This window comes from Rhododendron vialii, chromosome 4a, assembly GCF_030253575.1.
Source record: "Rhododendron vialii isolate Sample 1 chromosome 4a, ASM3025357v1".
Lineage (NCBI taxonomy): Eukaryota > Viridiplantae > Streptophyta > Magnoliopsida > Ericales > Ericaceae > Rhododendron > Rhododendron vialii.
The window spans coordinates 15,300,159-15,318,748 of NC_080560.1; the positions used below are offsets into that span (position 1 = coordinate 15,300,159).

General features: G+C 37.8%; 1 protein-coding gene and 1 pseudogene across 1 annotated transcript; one reads left to right on the top strand and one right to left on the bottom strand.

Moving 5' to 3' along the window:
- The first annotated feature begins 2,954 nt into the window (after nt 1-2,954).
- LOC131323726 (mitochondrial succinate-fumarate transporter 1-like) lies at nt 2,955-4,627 on the top strand (annotated as a pseudogene).
- Nucleotides 4,628-5,859: 1,232 nt separating this feature from the next.
- On the bottom strand, nt 5,860-13,834 carry LOC131324312 (zeatin O-xylosyltransferase-like). The gene is made up of 3 exons (XM_058356237.1): nt 12,967-13,834; nt 7,704-8,028; nt 5,860-6,465 (listed from the first exon to the last, which is right to left on the bottom strand). Exons 1-3 carry the CDS (start codon nt 13,664-13,666, stop codon nt 6,039-6,041), a joined length of 1,452 nt encoding a protein of 483 aa, XP_058212220.1. The 5' UTR covers nt 13,667-13,834; the 3' UTR covers nt 5,860-6,038.
- Between the last annotated feature and the right edge of the window lie 4,756 nt (nt 13,835-18,590).

Consider the following 18,590-nt stretch of genomic DNA (forward strand, 5'->3'; position numbering starts at 1 on the left):
GCGCAACAGTTCTTCATCAGCCACCTCGATGAGGAGAATGGGGAAGAAGATTATGATGACTTGGAAGCTGACTGAGTTAACATGGAAGTCCAGTCACTTGACAAGCTGGAAAGGGAGAACATTTTGGAAAATTTGTGAATGAATTTGAAAAATTCGGGGGGTCTCTCGAGGCAACCAAATAGACCCACTTTGGTTCATCAGACAAGATAGCTCTAAAGTCCAGCGGTTACGGATGGTTAATACCTCCTTGATGTAAGATTTATGGAAAAATTCATTTTGGGAGTTTCGTGTATTGATTCCTTCATACAAGTCAAGAGTCACTTTGATGTGTATAAGTATGTACTCCCGGTTATGGATTATGACGAATTTTGAGTTACATAATACTTTTCTTGAGTTCCTTCTATGTATGAGAGAGAGGCAGATCAATGCTGAGTCAGTTCGTCTAGGCAGCTTTTCGGTGATGTTCCGATAGCCGTGGTCTAAACATTCTATCCAGGGAGAGAGACGCCGGTAAACCTCTAACACCCTGCGGTGAGGCGGTGAATCTGTTTTAAGGAGACTAGGGCTCGATTCAATTTACATATCTCGGTTTGTTTCGCATTCTATTGATGTAATATGTAATCTATAACGTTCAGTTTTTGTTATTTCGTAAAAGAATTGTATTCTGGAAATTGCCGATTGAATTTTTTGCAACAAGTTCTTTTGAAAGTTGAACATTTGGAGTGGGATGGTGCAAGATTGTAGGGCGGCTGCATCTGATATAGTTGGGACTTGGGAGAGCACAACAAGGTGGAAAGTCCCTCATTATTTGAAATTACATACATCAATGCTACGGGCCTAGATAGGGTTATGTTTAGGCCCTTTAGGGTATAGAAATTGCGAGACTCCACTATTGTCCCACATCGGTGGGTTAATATGGAAAATGACATTGTATATATAACGATAGTCCTTTTCAGGTCCGGTATCTCAAATAAAGAGTAAAATTCGAACTTCTCCCATTCAAAGGTCCAAATCTAGGGGGTATCTCGAATAAAGAGTAAAATTCGAACTTCTCCCATTCAAAGGTCCAAATCTAGGGGGTATCTCGAATAAAGAGTAAAATTCGAACTTCTCCCATTCAAAGGTCCAAATCTAGGGGGTATCTCGAATAAAGAGTAAAATTCGAACTTCTCCCATTCAAAGGTCCAAATCTAGGGGGGTTATAAATTGACCCCAGATCTGGACCATTGAAAACACAATCAACAACTGTGGGAGAAGTCCAGATTTTAACCAAAATCAGAAATATCAGACCTGAACAGCCGTGTACATAACGATATGTGAGCATCTATTGCTAGTAGTGGATCCAGAAATTTTCTATAGAGGGATCACCCTTTAAGACCGCCATATACTTTTGTATGACTCGAGGTTAACCTTTTGAGGACGTTGAGATCTCAAGTGGGAGAGATTATGAGACCCCACAATTGTCTCACATTATATGACTCGAGATTAACTTTTTGAGCCATGCGGTTAGGCTAATGGTTAGTAAGTCAGTTGGCATGAACTGTTACAATCTAAGTCTGTGTAGCCCAATCTTCCACTACAGACCCGCATTTTGGGGCGTAAGTCTGTTGACACAGACAAAGCGTGCACAGATTGTGCACAGATCCTAATGTGGGGCCCACTACGGGTCCCACACAAAAAATCCTAGCCGTTCATTAGATTTAAAACATTTTTTCAAAGGCTCCCGTGAAAAATCATTTTGATTCGATATCTTTAAGTACTCGATCTAATCATATAAGTTTTCATTCAGTTCAAAGTTGAATGAAAAGTTAGATGATTAGATCAAGTATTTATAGGTATCGGATTGATCTGATTTTTTGTGGGGACCCTTGAAAAAATGTTTTAAATTTAATGAACGACTCGGATCATTTGTGTGGGACCCATAGTGGGCCCCACATCAAGATCTGTGCACGATCTGTGCCCCTTTGTCTGTGTGAATAGCACCTCTCCATTTTGGGTCAGAGGTTGGATCGATCACAGTCTTGCTTACCAAACTGAGGTGTATTCTCAACAAAAAAAATTGTCCTCTTCTTCCTCTTCCCCTTATACATAGCCCACAAGGAAGCTTGAGTTAGAAGAAGAATGCTGATTTTTGAGATGTTTCAACTGCACTATTTAATGGATGGAAAGAGCTAGCATAGTAATTTTCTTATCATGCCCTCAATTATCTCAACAAGGTGCCACATTTGCTTCTGTATGCTTTGAGGATATTGCCTGAAACGGGTGTTCACTTCCATGAACACAAGGAGAGCATTATCCAAAGAATGTTAGAAGGCGAAGTACAAGACCGAAGGAGTGTACAAGGATACTTATAGATGCTCGATCCAATCGTCTAACTTTTCATTATTCTAAAATCTGAATGAAAAGTTCGACGATTGGATCGAGAATCTATAAGTATCGGATTGAGCTGATTTTTTACATGAACTTTTGAAAAAATGTTTTATATTTAATGAACGGCTTTGAATTATTTGTGTGGAAACTGTGATGAGCTCCACAATAAATTCTGTGCACAATTTGCATATTATCTGTGTGTAGACTTTTTGAATTGTGCACAGATTATCTGTGTGGGCTTTCTGACGTGTAAATAGGTGTATGACTTGGGTGTGGTTGTTAACATTTTTGTTCCGGTAAACATTTTCGTGGATCGTACGCCACGTTTTGTATGCATAGCAAAAAAAAAAGGTAGGCCACGTAAGTACAATTCGCCAGGTGTACGGACCAGAAAGTTTCAGAATGTAGATCGGAGAATCCAAGGAATTTTTTTGTGTCGGGTATATCCCAAGTGGTACATGGTATGGTCAGCATATTCAAACCGACAAATACATTATTAAATGGTTCAGAATAAAACTCTCTCTTTTTTCATCCCAATATTTTCTCTCTTTATTTTTTTCTCTGCAAATCTAAGTCGTCTAAAAATGCAATCGAGGGATGCGCCAAGTGGGCACCAGGTGTGCCAACCCGGCACTAAAATTTTCCAAAGAATCTCTTCAGTTGAGGAAGATTTATGTTTGAACACCCGCCACCTCCAGCTTACACAAAAGGATAGTCAAAATTCAATTTCCAAACATTTCACCCTCAAATCTCATTCCCAGTGGAAGAACAAAGGATAATATTCAAAATCCACCCACCCATCTCATTCATTCTTCTTCTCCGTCAAAACCCAATCTCGACCCTCCAAAATCAATGGCGGAACAGAACCCAAAACCCAAAACCCAAATCAATCCCACCCCGCGTGAAAGCCATTGCGGGCTCCATTGGAGGCATGGTGGAAGCCTGTTGCCTACAGCCCATCGACGTCATCAAAACCAGGTTGCAACTCTAACGGTCCGGCTCCTACAGGGGTATAATCCACTGCGGCGCCACCATCGTCCGGACGGAGGGCGTGCGGGTGGAAGGGCTTGACGCCTTTCGCGACCCACTTGACGCTCAAGTACGCGCTCTGGATGGGTTCGAATGCTGTTCTCCAGGCCGCGTTCAGGGACCTGCGCACGGGGGAGCTCAGCCACGGTGCGAGGGTTCTCACTGGGTTTGGCGCCGGCGTGATTGAAGCTCTCGTCATTGTCACGCCGTTTGAGGTTAGTAATATTTGGTTAGTTATTAGTAGTTTCTTTTCATTGGCATTATTGGTGATTCGTGTGAACTTCATTGCCCATTTGTTGTATAAATCGTTGTGTTTGTAGACTACTAGACTTTCCCAGCCACGTAATGCCCGTATTTGAACGCCAGCAAAAGCGGGACCGATTTGGTTCACTTGCTTATTTCATTATTAATAAGCAATGAGAATTAATTTTGACACTCCTCAAATTGATAATCACACTCCCTAAGCAATAAGCAATTGGCTTGATGGGTGGCTGCTAATCTGCTGAATTGTCATTGCTTAGTGCTTGGTGCTTATTGTAGACAAATACAACTACAATAAGCAAATTAGTCACCGGTTGCCAAACTAGTTTTCGTATTGCTTTATAGTATTTGTAACTGTAGCAAACAAGTAATATGGGAGAGATGCCCCTCTTCATATCTAAACCTCTTAATTGCAGGTGGTTAAAATACGACTGCAGCTGCAAAGAGGATTAACTCGCGAGTTGTAAAGTACAAGGGCCCCCGTACACTGTGCTCGTACGTATGATCATCCGTGAAGAAGGTCTTCGTGGGCCGCCCCAACCATCATGCGCAATGGGATAAACCAGGATGCCATGTTTACAGCTAAGAATGCTTTTGATCGAGTCTTGTGGGATAAACAAGAAGGCGATGGAAAAGTCCTCCAACCGTGGCAGTCGATGATATCGGGATTTCTTGCTGGAGTGGCTGGTCCCGTGTGCACCGGCCCTTTTGATGTTGTGAAAACTAGGTTAATGGCCCAGAGCCGATCCAGAGGAGAGGTGAAGTACGAAGGGATGGTTCATGCCATTGCGACAATATACAAAGAGGAACGGTTGAGGGCCTTGTGGAAGAGACTGCTTCCTCGGCTGATGAGGATCCCACCAGGGCAGGCCATCATGTGGACCGTGGCTGACCAGATCACTGGATTCTATGAGAGGAGATATATACACAATTCACTATCCTAGATACCGCTGGGGTGTTTTCTAACAGAAGGTACGGCTGTTCCTAATAATTTCAATTGTGTAATTATTATAATGTGTATGCCCCTAATTCTACAATAGAAATAAGACAAGCTAGTTTGGGAGAAAATTAAATATCTTAAGAGCAAATTTGATGTGCCATGGTATATGGGGGTGACTTTAAATGAGATTAGATCCACAGGAGACATGATAAGACATTCTAGGTTGGAAGGAGGTACGTATGAGACACTTTATGAACTTTATTGACAATATGGAATTACAGTAATAAACTCGTCTATGAGAGTGGATACCATAGCACGAATCCTTGACATGGTGAATGAAACCACACGAGTGCCACCACAAGGGAAATCAACTTGCCTAAGTCGGGAAGGAAGTTTAAAACTTTATCGACAATATGGAATTACAGTAATAAACTTGCGTATGTTGGGAAGAAAGTTTACTTGGATCAGCTGCCAAGATGTTGGTATGGTTGGACAGATTCCTGTTGTCTCATGAGTGTCATGTCAAATTTAAGTTCCTTCAATGGGAACTGCAACGAAGTGTTTCAAATCGTTGCCCAATCCCGCACAATTTTAGATGAGCCCGTCAAGGACTAGGGGCTGAGCCTTTTAGATTTATTGATGCTTGGCTATCTAATTAGTCTTAAGTAGTACTCCCAGATCATCGAAGATACTGGGAACTCTACTCCTGTACGTCCAAGGTTGGGCTGGATTTGGAATTATGATGAAGCTGATCGAGGGAGGTTAAAGGGGAAGCTGGAGTAGAACAAGTTGCATCAGTTTGGCTACTGATAAAGTCACCGAATCTAGTACTCTCTCCGTCTCTTTTTAAGTATCACGCTTCGTAACTCCAACTTATTAAGAAAATATCATTATTACACCTCTCACATCAACTTTTAACTCTACTTTTCTTACTTACCCTATATGGAGATATCATCATTGCATTTTTACCTACTAACTTTTTAAAATAGAATCTATTTTTATGGGCTAAATAGAAAATGTACCAACTGTTATCCACTAACTTTACAAAATGGACATTTATTAAGATACAATCCAAAATAGAATACTGGACTTTAAAAAGAGGACATAGGAAGTAAGTTTTTATAGCATCCAAATTCCTTTTTGCTGAGGAACAAAAAAGAAAAGAAAAGGAGGATGCTATATAAATGGACTTTTTTTTAAAGAGATTTTCATTCCAAATTATATGCCTTTCTAGTAGCATATTACTTTTACAGCAATTAAAACATCAATTAGCATACCTCAATAAACAGCAAAATACGCCAGTGAAATGGTAGTCAAGTAGTAGGCACCTTGTACCCTCATACAACTGACAATACTGACTTTTGCCAAGTAAAAACAAAAAAATATCAAAATACCATTTTGAATCTATTTAGAATGAAATTTCGATTCATGGATTATTTCACTCCCTAGTTATGTGGGCAATGAATGAATACAACTCTAAGCGAGAAATTCCACCTTCTTCCACCGCTTGTTGAGTGGCACTGCCCATCTCTTCCACCCTCTTCCTTGTCTCTTCCCCTTCTTTTGATGCCATCAAACTCTTCACAGCTCTTGCTATGGCGGATGAATTCACTATTTCCTCTCTCTTTTCCCATGCATTAACTGCCACACCAACCTTTAATATGTCTGTAACCAAAAAAGCATTCCTAGGTTGGTCAGAGTGCATTGGCCAAGCAGCTAGGGGCACTCCCATGGTTATGCTCTCCAAGCATGAATTCCAGCCACAATGGCTCATAAACCCTCCTGTGGACGGGTGCCCCAAAATTTCCACTTGGGGCACCCAATCCCTCACCACCAATCCGAATTCTTTCACCCTTTCCTCATACCTGTTGGCATTCAGACAGAAAATTATCAAAACAGCACACACATAATCCTAAAAAGAAAGAAAAAAGATAGGACTCATGAGCATTTGAAATGCATGAATCATGAAAATAATCTACCATGAATGATAAAGCAAAGAAGACATAATAAAGGAACGTACAACACGGAAAAATAAGAGTTCAAAAACTACTCATAGGTGAAGTCGTATCCTTCGTAGTCATGTCATTAGAGCATCTCCAATAATTAATCTATACTCTATATCTCTATTTGAGAGTATTAAACCACTCCGGCTGGCCAACCATCCTGTCAATCTTCCTCTATTTGAGAGTATTGGATTTTGATTCTCCATATTTAGAGAGTGAGAGAAAATATAGAGGATCGTCTCTAGAACACTATCCACCTTGTCATATGACATTTTTGTCCTTGTCAGCTTTTGATAATCAATTTTTCTACCAATCATATCCTCATGAGAGTATCAAAATAAGGGCTTTTTATTCATAAAGTCATTTTAGAGACAAAAATAGAGAATTTGTCGATATTATATATGCAAGCGATCCAATCATTCATACGCAAGATTACAAATTGGAAGACATAAATAGAGGATTTCAAAATTTATTTAATAAATGAAAAATAATTATTGAACGGCTCGGATCATCCATGCGGGGACCCAAAGTGGGCCCTACATAACGGGAATTGCACTAATAGTCGGTGCCTTTAGGATTTCCGGTAAATGCTTTAGTTGGAACCTGTATAGATGTATTAACCCAAAACAACATTTGCCTTCTACAAATATTCCTCCTTTTCAACAAGATTTTGAAATAATTGGATCACCTTGGGCAGAGGCATACTAAATTTAAGAAAGTACACTAGAGCTTAAAATAAGGAATCCGATTTTTTCCCCAAATATGATCCAAATTTTGTTTCTTATACTGGAGACGAGCCCAAAAAAAAAAAGCACCAAAAACCAAAGGAAAAATAAAAAATCCCACAGGGGGTTGGAACAAATTTTCAAAACATTAATGCCTTGTTCGTTTCAAGTTTTGAAAAGCTTTTTTCCAAAAATACTCCATACTTCTAATCATTACTCTCTGGCCACTCATTATCTCTATTTCTAATCATTATTTTTATTTTTCTCTCTATCTCTCTTCACTCATTACCCTTACTTTCAATCATTACTCTAATAAAAAATTTCTCAAAATTTTCTCAAAAACTCATCCAAACACAGCATAAATTTCAACAATACCCTTCTGGCAGTTGAGCTCTCTTCACATCTCCTGTAAAAATGTCTCCTTTATCTGCATCTCTCAATATCCAAATAAACTTATGTTTGCTCTGTTCTAACCCCATCGCAAGCTCTTTGATCTGTTCATCCACCATTGAAGTAGTTGTTCCAAAGGAGACATATAACACGGATTTAGGGACTTGTTTGTCAAGCCACTCCAAACACTTGTGTCGGCTATTTGAGATCTCTCTTCTGTCACTTTTTGTGTCATGATTCAATGGCCCAACTGCCCAAATCTGCTTGTTTTTGCTGTTCATTTCCTTTGTAGATAAATCAATGTAAGTACCTGTAGCAAATTTTAGAAGATACAAAAATGAGTATGAGACTATAGTCGCGATCAAATTAAGAAGACAAAAAAGATTGAGGAAGGAGGATATATGTTGTTGAGCTTTACAAATTCATTAGCATTATTTCGCTGAAAAAATTACAATGCACTTTGTTTAGTTTGGAGTTCTAAGAAATTTGTTTGATGTAATGAGAGGTAATGAGTGAACAAAGGTAGATAGAAAAATTTATTAAGAATTGTGCGGGGAGTAAAAAAGTTTCTGAAAAAGTGTAGAAGAACAAAGTGGCTTTTGTGCCTATTTTGCAGTGATACTAAATATCCCGAATAAACATTCACAAAGCAAACTTATGAATCATAATAAGTTAATTACTCAAAGCTGTTAGATTAGTTACCACCAAGCAGGGAGCATAGATCCACCAGGTAACCGCCTAGGACCTCTAGTTTTCGGCCCAAATACAAGGCCCCCAAATAGCAGAAGATATTAAATGGGGAATTTTTAGGCCGGCCCAAAAACTTAGGCTCGGTCTTCATTTAGTCCTGTACAATTATTTGTATTTTTTATTCCAACCTTGTCCCTTCACGCGCATCAGCGCACAGAACTACAGAGCATCTAGTATAGAAAAATTATCCAATGCTCCATGAGCACTGGTGCACCATTAAAACATTGTTTAAATTTCAAAAAGTAATATCTTTTGTTGTAGATATTCATTTTTTTAAAAAATTATATTTTTAGAACCTACTCGACGATATCTACTAAACAAGATCCATATTGAATATGAAATTATGAAAGATTAAAAAAATACCATTTGCTATGAGAAAATTCTATGAGAACTGTTTCTATGAGAATTGTCTATGAGAACTGTTTCTATGAGAACTGTCCCTATGAAAACTGTTTCGGACAAAAATACCCTTAGTTATATGAACTGGCTATGAGAACTGTCAATTCTCATAATCAGTTCTATGAGAACTGTCAGTTTTCATAGTCACTTCTATGAGAATTGGCTATGAGAAGTGACTGTTCTCATAGAGAACTAGCTTTATGAACTGGTTATGAGAATTGGATTATGTGAACTGAAAAATACACAGTTTACATAGTCTTACCACACACTAAAATACACAGTTTTCATAAAATATATATAGTTCTCATAGAAAATATATGGTTCTAATAGACAGTTCTCATAGATAATACACAGTTCTCATAGAAAAATACACAATTCTTATAGAAAAATACTCAATTCTCATAGACAGTTCTCATGAATAACACACAGTTCTCATAGAAAAATACACAATTTTAGTATTGGAGTTATGTGAATTTAGGTGAATTTAGGTGAACTATGCATTTTTAGTCTGTGTTGGGCCATGTGAATTGTGTGGTGGCATATGTGAACAGTGTGTATTGGAGTTATGTGAACTGACTATATTTTTGTGTATTTTTTACTATAAGAACTGTATATTTTCTATTTTTTCTACTAGAACTATATATTTTCTACCAGAACTATGATTTTTTCTATGAGAATTGTGTATTTTCTATGAGAACTATTTCACATAATCAGTTCACATAGTCCAGTTCTCATAGTCAATTTTCATATAATTGACTATAAAAACTGATAGTTCTCATAGAACTGACTATGAGAATTGGCAGTTCACATAGCCAGTTCTCATAACTCAGTTCACATAGCCAGTTCTCATAGAATTAACTGAGACTTGGCAGTTAAAAATTCAATTCTAAATCAATTTATTTCCTATGTGAACTATTATTTTTTTTCTTTGATTGTTTTCTTTGGACCCAAACATCATTACTCTCTCTTTCCCTATGCCGTCATCATCTTCTTCTTCTTCTTCTTATTAACTTTTTATTTTTTTGCAAAATTCTAGAGAGAGAAAAATGGTGAAGGGAATTGGCGGTGGGCAAAAACTTCACTCCGACATCACTCAGCTCATCAATCAGTCAGTTCTATGAGAACAATCACTTCTCATAGCCAGTTCTATGAGAATTGACTATAAGAAGTGACTGTTCTCATAGAGAACTGACTATGAGACTTGACAGTTCTCATAGTCAGTTCTATGTGAATTGGCTATCAGAAGAGATTGTTCTCATAGAGAAATACACAATTCTCATAGAAAAAACAAAATGAAATAGTTCAATACACAGTTCTCATAAACAATTCTCATAGAAAAATACATCGTTCTCATGGACAATACACAGTTCTCATAGAAAATACACAGTTCTTATAAACATTTATCATAGAAAAATACACAGTTCTCATGAACAATACACAGTTCTTATAGAAAAATACACAATTCTCATAGAAAAATACACAATTCTCATAAATAAATAAAAAGTTCATATAACCCCAACGCACCGCTCACGTAATCCCATATACATTTTACTTGTATAGTTTGCATAAAAAATGGTTCTAAATTCCTCAATCAATTAAGAAGAAAGTCATTAGTCAATTGAAAATTGAAAATTTCTAAAACAAAAGACTAACCAAATGAAGCATTAAAATGAGCAACCAAACAGCCCTCTGCTTTTTTTGTCCCCATTTGCATAAAAGTTCACCCAATTTTTCGTATTTCATACAAGAAAACCAACGACGACCCGCGATGTTTTGAATCTGGCCACAAATTTGAACACCAATTGGTCTCTGGATCTCAAAAAATTTACGTTCTGAAATCTGAATCGCAAAACAAAAATGTTTTGGAATTAGATCGGAGAAATATCATCATAGACAATAACAATTCTCATAAAGAAAAATACAGTTTTCATAGAAAAAACACAGTTCTCATAGACCGTTCTCATGTGAAATGGCTATGTGAACTGAAAAATACAGTTCTCATAGACCGTTCTCATATGAATTGGCTATGTGAACTGAAAAATACATCGTTCAAATAGCCTTACCACACACTAAAATACACAGTTTTCATAGAAAATACATAATTCTCATAGAAAAATACACAGTTCTCATAGACAATCATCATGAACAATAACAGTTCTCATATAAAAAAACATAGTTCTCATAAACAGTTCTTATAGAAAATATACAGTTCTTATATAAAATACACCGTTTTCATATGGAGTTCTCACAAAAAATACACAATTCTCATAGACAATTTTCATAAAAAAATTACACAGTTCTCATGAAAAAATACACACACAGTTCGGGAACAACAACAACCATCACTGCACAAAGAAAGTTGGGAACAATTACAAGATGACCGACAAAATCAATCTAATTTATTCTTTAATCCAAAGAATCAACTTCACCGTTTTAATATAAATTGAATAACGCTACAGTAGCGTCAACAGTTGCATGAGTTTCAACAGATTGTCCTTTGAAAACCTGAGCCTAATCAGATTGGAGTCATCTCCAAAGAACAATCCATCTCTGAACCCCGCCGGTCGTCAGACTCCTCGTGGCTGGCGATCCAAACAGCGGCGGCTGCGCTGGGGCTTAGGGACTTCAGGCTGGTGCGGCGGATCGGGAGCGGTGACATCAAGAGGATGTACTTGTGCCGGCTGAGGAGCGGCAACGGCGGGAGCGATGATGAGGGGAGGGTGAGAACAATAGGATTCTGCAGATCAACGAGAAGAGGAATGTCGAGAAGGACGAGAAAATGGATCAGGTCAAGGAGGCGATGGAGAACGAGGCGGTGATGGCGACGCGACAGCGACGTTTTCAGAGTCGACGCTGCTCCATCGGTGGAGAGAGAGAGAGGGGGGGGGGGGGGAGGTGTTGGGAGACAGTGGAGAAACAGAGGGGATCGAAGGGGGTTCTGTTTATGTTTTTAACATGGAGTGGGTCTTTGTGGGCAAAAAGGTCCATCATCCAACATACCCGAGCCATCCAGCTTCGGGAAATTATTTCAGGGTTGGGATCATACCAAGGCTAAAAAGGAGGACTAGCCTCTAATTATCTAATATTAAATTAAATATTAAATGTTTCGGATATCTAGCTAATAGGTGACTCTAGTATATTGGTAAGATACGCTTGTTTTACCCACAAGGTCATGCGTTCAAGACCTGCTTCATAAACTTTTTTGGGAGGACGGATTTGAACTTTGTTTCAAAATGAAAGTGTTGAGAATTGAACTCGTGACATCAAGCACAAAGGAGATAATTCAATTGTTGTGCCATTGAACCACAATAAGTTCTTGCATCTTTTGTCGAAAAATAAATATATGGACAAATATAAGAGGCCCCATTTTCAAACTTCGCCTTTGGCCCCCAAAAACTAAGGGTTGGGCATGCCACCAAGGCATCTAAAAGCTTAAGCTTTCAGGTTGAATATAAAATTTTCACGTTGTAGTAGGACAAACAATAGATCATGTGTTCAAATTTCACCGCCTACTTGATAATTAAATATGTGCAAGTGTTTTGGCCCGCCTACGAAGAAGATCGAGCGTAGCTACAACGTGAGAGGGCGTGGAAAGGATGCGAGTTATGAAGTTGGTGGTTAATTTGGCTGGAAGCCAAATAAATGTATGTTTTGTTATCTTGTCTTATTATCTGATTTGTCTTGGTTAGAGCAAGAATATGGGAGGTGCTGTGCGGCATCCTACTGTGCACGGTGTTGTACACATCCGGATTGTTAATCTTGACAATCAATGGTTAAGATATATTTTTTAACTTTGGTCAATAATAATTATCTTTTATTGGTAAAAGTTTGTTTTTAATCCAAACCGTTGATTGCCGAACTAAATGGTCAGGATGCGCAAAGCACCATCCCCAGTTCAGAATCTGGACGTATTGTGTCCGCATTCAAATCAAACTAAGCAAAGACGACCAAACAGGCCCAAAGTATTCATCTAGACGGGGTAACTAGTTGGGGTATGCCTATTTTGGCACCGAAATTTTTTTTTTCTTTAAAGATCCAAATTTCATTTTTTCTTGTAAAAACTTTCAGCTAGAGAAATATATAGTTTGTCTAACAGTACCTTCAATTGACCAGCATGAGTTGAAGATAATTCCAGCTGCTAGTGAGAGAAAATCATATTGAAGAGATACAAGGTTTTGGAACTCCGGAGTGCTACATCCTTCAAGAGATGGTATCCCTTTCAGTTCTTGATCAAGTAGTACTTGGAAAGAATTCTGGTCCTTCAGAAATCTAAGAGAATAGTGGAAAGCAGAAACAGCACAAAACATATAAGACTCTGCATTGGGGAGGCTACCAACGTCTTGAACCACATAAGCCATGAGGAAGTCGTGGATTACGACAACCCGCCTGGTGGCTGCAGAGACCTCACGGAGGAGCGCTGCCGCAGGTTCACGGAGATGCACTGAAGCTTCAAAGGAAGGTTGGAGATGTGAAGGAAATTTGGTGGAGGAATTTGGGATGGGGGGAGGGGAGAGGAAATGAGGAGTGGGGAATTCATGGAAGTGGATATTGGAGTTTTGGAGGTGGGTTTGGGAATCAAAACGGAGTTTGGCCTGGCGGAGGTGGGTGGCGGTGGTGGCATAGTGGACGGGGATGTTGTGGGCGGCAATGAGGCAGGAGAGGCGGAGTAGTTGGTCGAGATGGCTTTGCAATGGGAATGGCACTACTATCACTTCCACTTGAGCATTTTTGGAGCGGACACTAAGGCCACTACTAAGGGCGCCATGGCTTGGATCTTGGTTAATATTGGTGGCATCCATAGATGATATGTTCAAGTTACCTCAATGAGTTGTGTTATTTCGGGTACTAGAAATAGAGATCAAGATCTTTTGACTTCTTCAGGGCCAATTATTGGGTATTTTTGAAGTATCATGTGACCTTGAAAATAGAATATCGCCGTCGCACAATATATATCACTCTTTGTCTTCCTATCATCCGGATATTCTTGCTAGATAATTGTTGCTATTAAAGACGGATCCAGGAATATAGCTTAGTGGGGCACCTGTTAATCATAGTGGCGAAAATTCATTTTTTTAGTCAACCATAGTAAGATTGTATAAAATTAAGGCATGCATTACTAACTACAAAAGTTTATAACGCGTACTTTAAGTTAAATTAGGTAAAAATGAACACAAAATCTCAGACAATTTTTAAAATTTGTTTTAAATGAACATCGACAAGTTTTAGAATGATTGAGTTAGTTTTGTTAATAGCTTTATTTTTTAAAATATTTCTCCCAGACAGTTAAAAATAAAGAGAATCAAAAAAGAAAAGTTTCGAATAGACAAACAGCTCGTAAAACAGCAAATATAAATGCAACATATGATAAAATTCAAACTTAAAACTAATTTTATATGTATTTTTGAGATATATGCAAATGTGTATATTTATATATTAGCACAATTTCATAATTATGCTAATATATATATATATATATATATATATTAATTTCGAATAGAAGCACGCGTTCGAATGGGACACGTGCCCCCACATGCCCCCTTTGGATGCTATCATACTCTGAATATATTATCCTTTTCAGCTAGTTTATTCGCAGTCTTGTCACTTATTTAAGAAAAAAAGAGACACACAGACACCTATGCCGGCCGACATATACCTATGCACTTACGCCACACTGATTTGGACGAACGTTTTCCCTGGTAAAGAGTGACAATGTGAAATCTTAAAATTAAAATTCACTTACGCCTCATGTGTGAATCATGCATTGAGTCTATCTCCTCCTCGATTTGATCCATTTGGACTCTCCCTTAATTAATTCTTGATCTGTTATCATTTTTCAATACCATGTTTGAATCCGGACTTATTTACCGTGCCCACTCCTTCGAGAGCCACCATACTCCATGAGAGCCACCTTTCTATCGGCCACCTGCTGCACGCACTAGGAATTTCCCAGCTCCATCAAGGGTTACAAGGATTTTTCTGCTCCTTCGAGAGTCTCCATGCAAGCCCACGACCACTAATGCTTTCAGGAGAGTCCGCCCATTGATCATCAGTCATCGACTCTCTGATACCACTTGTTGGAAGTCGGATGGATCAAACGATGGAAAGCTAGGCCCAATGCATGGTAATAGATCATGAGTTAAAGGGGAGTCAAATGGATCAAATCGAGGGGGAGCTAAGCCCAATGCATGGTTCGCATGAGGGGGAGATTGTTGGAAATATGTGTGAAAGATTGAATCCTACATTGAATAAACAGAAATAGGGGTTGGATCTTAATATATAATTTGGTTGCTCACCACTTATAAGATTTATCCGTTTAAGTGAATATGAGTCCGTCAATGTATATTGGGTCCAGGGATATGGTGTAGATTCCGTGGATACTCCCTAACGGATGGAGCCTATGCGCACACGGAAAAAAAAGAAAATCTCTCGCAATCCGACTCCCAACCATATTATATGCTTCCTACTTTATGTGCGATGAGAAACGCACCCATTGGAAATGTGGATTTCCCTTTAATGAGAACGCTTCAAAATTTGGTTAGTAACAATATTTTAAAATTTAGCTTCTTTTTTTTGTTTGTTAAATGATTTTCACACTCCTTTTTTGATTATGGCACTCCTTTTGTTATCTTTTAGTAAAAAAAAATGCACACAAAAGGTTCACTAAAAGATGAAAAATGGAGTGCCATAATAAAAAAAGGAAGTGTGAAAATTATTTTTCTTTTTCTTTTGAACTGTTATTAGAATTTAGCTTCAATCCAATATAATTGACGTAGAACAGAATTTTGAAAAGGATTCAGGATCGATGGGGTCGTGAAAAGTACATGTGAACAATAGATGTAGATCGAAAAGAATCATCCACTTGAAAAAACATTATGCATCACCCATAGGGTTTCTTTAACGTCGATCACACTAAAGAAAGAGGACATCAATTTTTAGGCTGGCCCAATTTAGCTTCAATCCGATATAATTGACATAGTTGTAGGTATTTCTAAAATTTCACGGGAAAATGATGGCTAAGGACGTATTCTGATAATTAATGCCTACCAAGGACATTTTCAGCATTAGCAAATGTTCTCAGCATGTCCTTAGCGGGTATTAATTATCAAAATAAGTCATGGGCCGTCATTTTCCCAAATTTCATTCATCAATCATATCTCAAACGCCATCAATTTTTAGGATGGCCCATGTTGTCTATGGGTTGGTCTCCGACTAGGCCTATGTCGTCTATGGATTATGTCTTTTAGTCTTTGGGTTGGGTTTCGGTATTTTAGTCTTAATTGTTATATTTGGGTTTTGCGTTTCTTGTGGCCATTATTGTTATATTTATACCCCTTTGGTAATCTGGGCTTGGCCCATTGGGTGTTCTGTTGGTTTCTTGCCAACTTAAACTTTGCTTTGTAACCGTTTTTTCTTATCAATAAATTTTTTGCTTCGCTGTTAAAAAAAAGGAAATTTATAGGCTCACAACATGTGTTACAAGTAAATGAACATATAAACGACTTCATAAGACTATTCCTATTACATGTCTAGGAAAAATATTGAATGAATAGGACATTGATCGAATACAACTAATAAAACCATGTGGTTAACGTAATTAGTAGATCCGGACCCGAAAGTGGACTCCGTCCGCCAATATATTCGTCGGTGCATGCTTGTCCGTACCAATAAATTTATTGAAAAGACCTTTCAATCTTTTTAGCTAGTTAATTTATATGTATGTAGTTTTTATCACGCATTTGCCGACATATATGACCTATTCACTTACGTGGCACATGTTTGAATAAACGTTTTCTATGGTAAAGATTGTGACCATGTGAAACCTTAAAATTAAAATTAAATATGTTCTAAAAAATAATTGATAGAAGTCATTGGTAGCACAATAACAATAAAAAAGTATGAAATTGATTTGACTAATGAATAGAAACACTATTTTTAGAGCATATTATATACTTCCCTACTTTATGTGACATGAGACTCGCACCCGTTAAATATGCAAATTTCACTTATATAAACAACACATCAAAACTTGGGTTAAATCGAATATAGTAATATCAAGGAGATCAAAAACGTATAACTCTTTACATAATTTCACATGGTCATTGATCTGAGATCTCTCTCTCTCTCTCTCTCTATCTCACATAAAGTTGACACAAATTTTGTGAGGGACTCATTTTGGAGTCCCACGCATATGATCAGAGCCGTTTAATTTATTTAAAACACATATTTTCAAAGTTCCCACAAAAAATAACTCATTTGGATATCAGTAAATCTTTGGTCGGTTCATTCAGCTGTAAAATTTCACAGGATAAAACTCATCCATGGAATGGGGAACCGTTCCATCTAGGTTTTCCACTCAAATCCTTTCTTTACTTGCGTGCCCACCACGAGATGGTATATATTATTTCTAACCTATACAAAAGAAAACTCTGAAACTACGACATAGTAAATTAAAAATTCAAAACTTAAACAATTTGTCTTAAATTAATGTTAGCTAGTTTTGGCTTTCATCCTTGAACTTTGAAAAAATCTATGCAATAATGGAGCTCATCGTTTTGAATTTCCTATATTTCAATAGCTCGAGTTTGGTCCAATATTTTGTTGGTTACTCCATTTGTCCCAAATTGCTTTCCCTTTTTTTTGAAACCGTGCATTATAAGCATGAATTCTTTTCCACGGATTTTTACGTCAATTTAAACATCTCATTGAGAAAGAATAAATTGATGTAATTGTTTTCAAAAAGAAAATTTTCATAAACATGTTATTTTTTTAGTGCAAAAAGCACGGTTCCCCTAAAGATATACTCCCCCCTTCCTATATGAGAGTCCACTTTCATTTTTTCGTGTTATTTTTATCATATTCATATCTTTCAATTTATGATATTTTTTATAGTATGATTTTAAAAATGTTGTTTAATAAAACTAGTTGAGATCTATCAAATAAGATCTATATTGAATATTTTTAGCATTATTATAGATTGAAAGATATAAACAATTTTTCCAAGTGTTCAAAATAGTAACATGGACTCTCATTTAGGAACGGAGAGAGTAAGTAATTTAGGACGGACTGTGTAAATTATGTTAACTTATAATGGTGTGTGTGTGTGTGTGTGTGTGTGGGGGGGGGGGGGGGGGTGGGGGGGGGGGGCTCTTTCTCCATTCTCTGAAGATTCAAAGAATAACTTGTGAATAGATAATGTGAATCGGATCAAAAAAAGAAAGAAAGAAAGATAATGTGAATCATATATCAAGAGGTCTGGAACCTAATCTGAAATACTCCTAGTAAGAGAGCTATTTTTCTGGCTGGTGTTAACCCCTCTCTCCATGCTAGTTTGGCAGCTATTCTACCTATCCCAATGGCTTCTTTACCGGTCAAATATTTGGAGGTTCCAATGATAACTTCTAAGCTATCCTATATTGACTGTATTCAGCTGAAAGAGAGGACAATCGCTGTACTTAAGAGTTGGACTTCTAAGCATCTCTCACTTGGTGGAAGAGTACTTCAATTGGTTCAAGATGTCCTATGGGGTATGCAAATTTACTGGTGTTTTATATTCAATCATCACCAAAAGATTCTTAAGGAAGCGGAGGGGACCTTGAGGGCTTTCTTACGGACTCGATCGTATTTGAGGTCTTCAGGTGCCAAGATAAGTTGGAAGGAAGTTTTCTCCCCTTAGGAGGAAGGGGGCTTGGGCTTAAAGCCTCTGAAGTTGTGGCATAAGGCTTC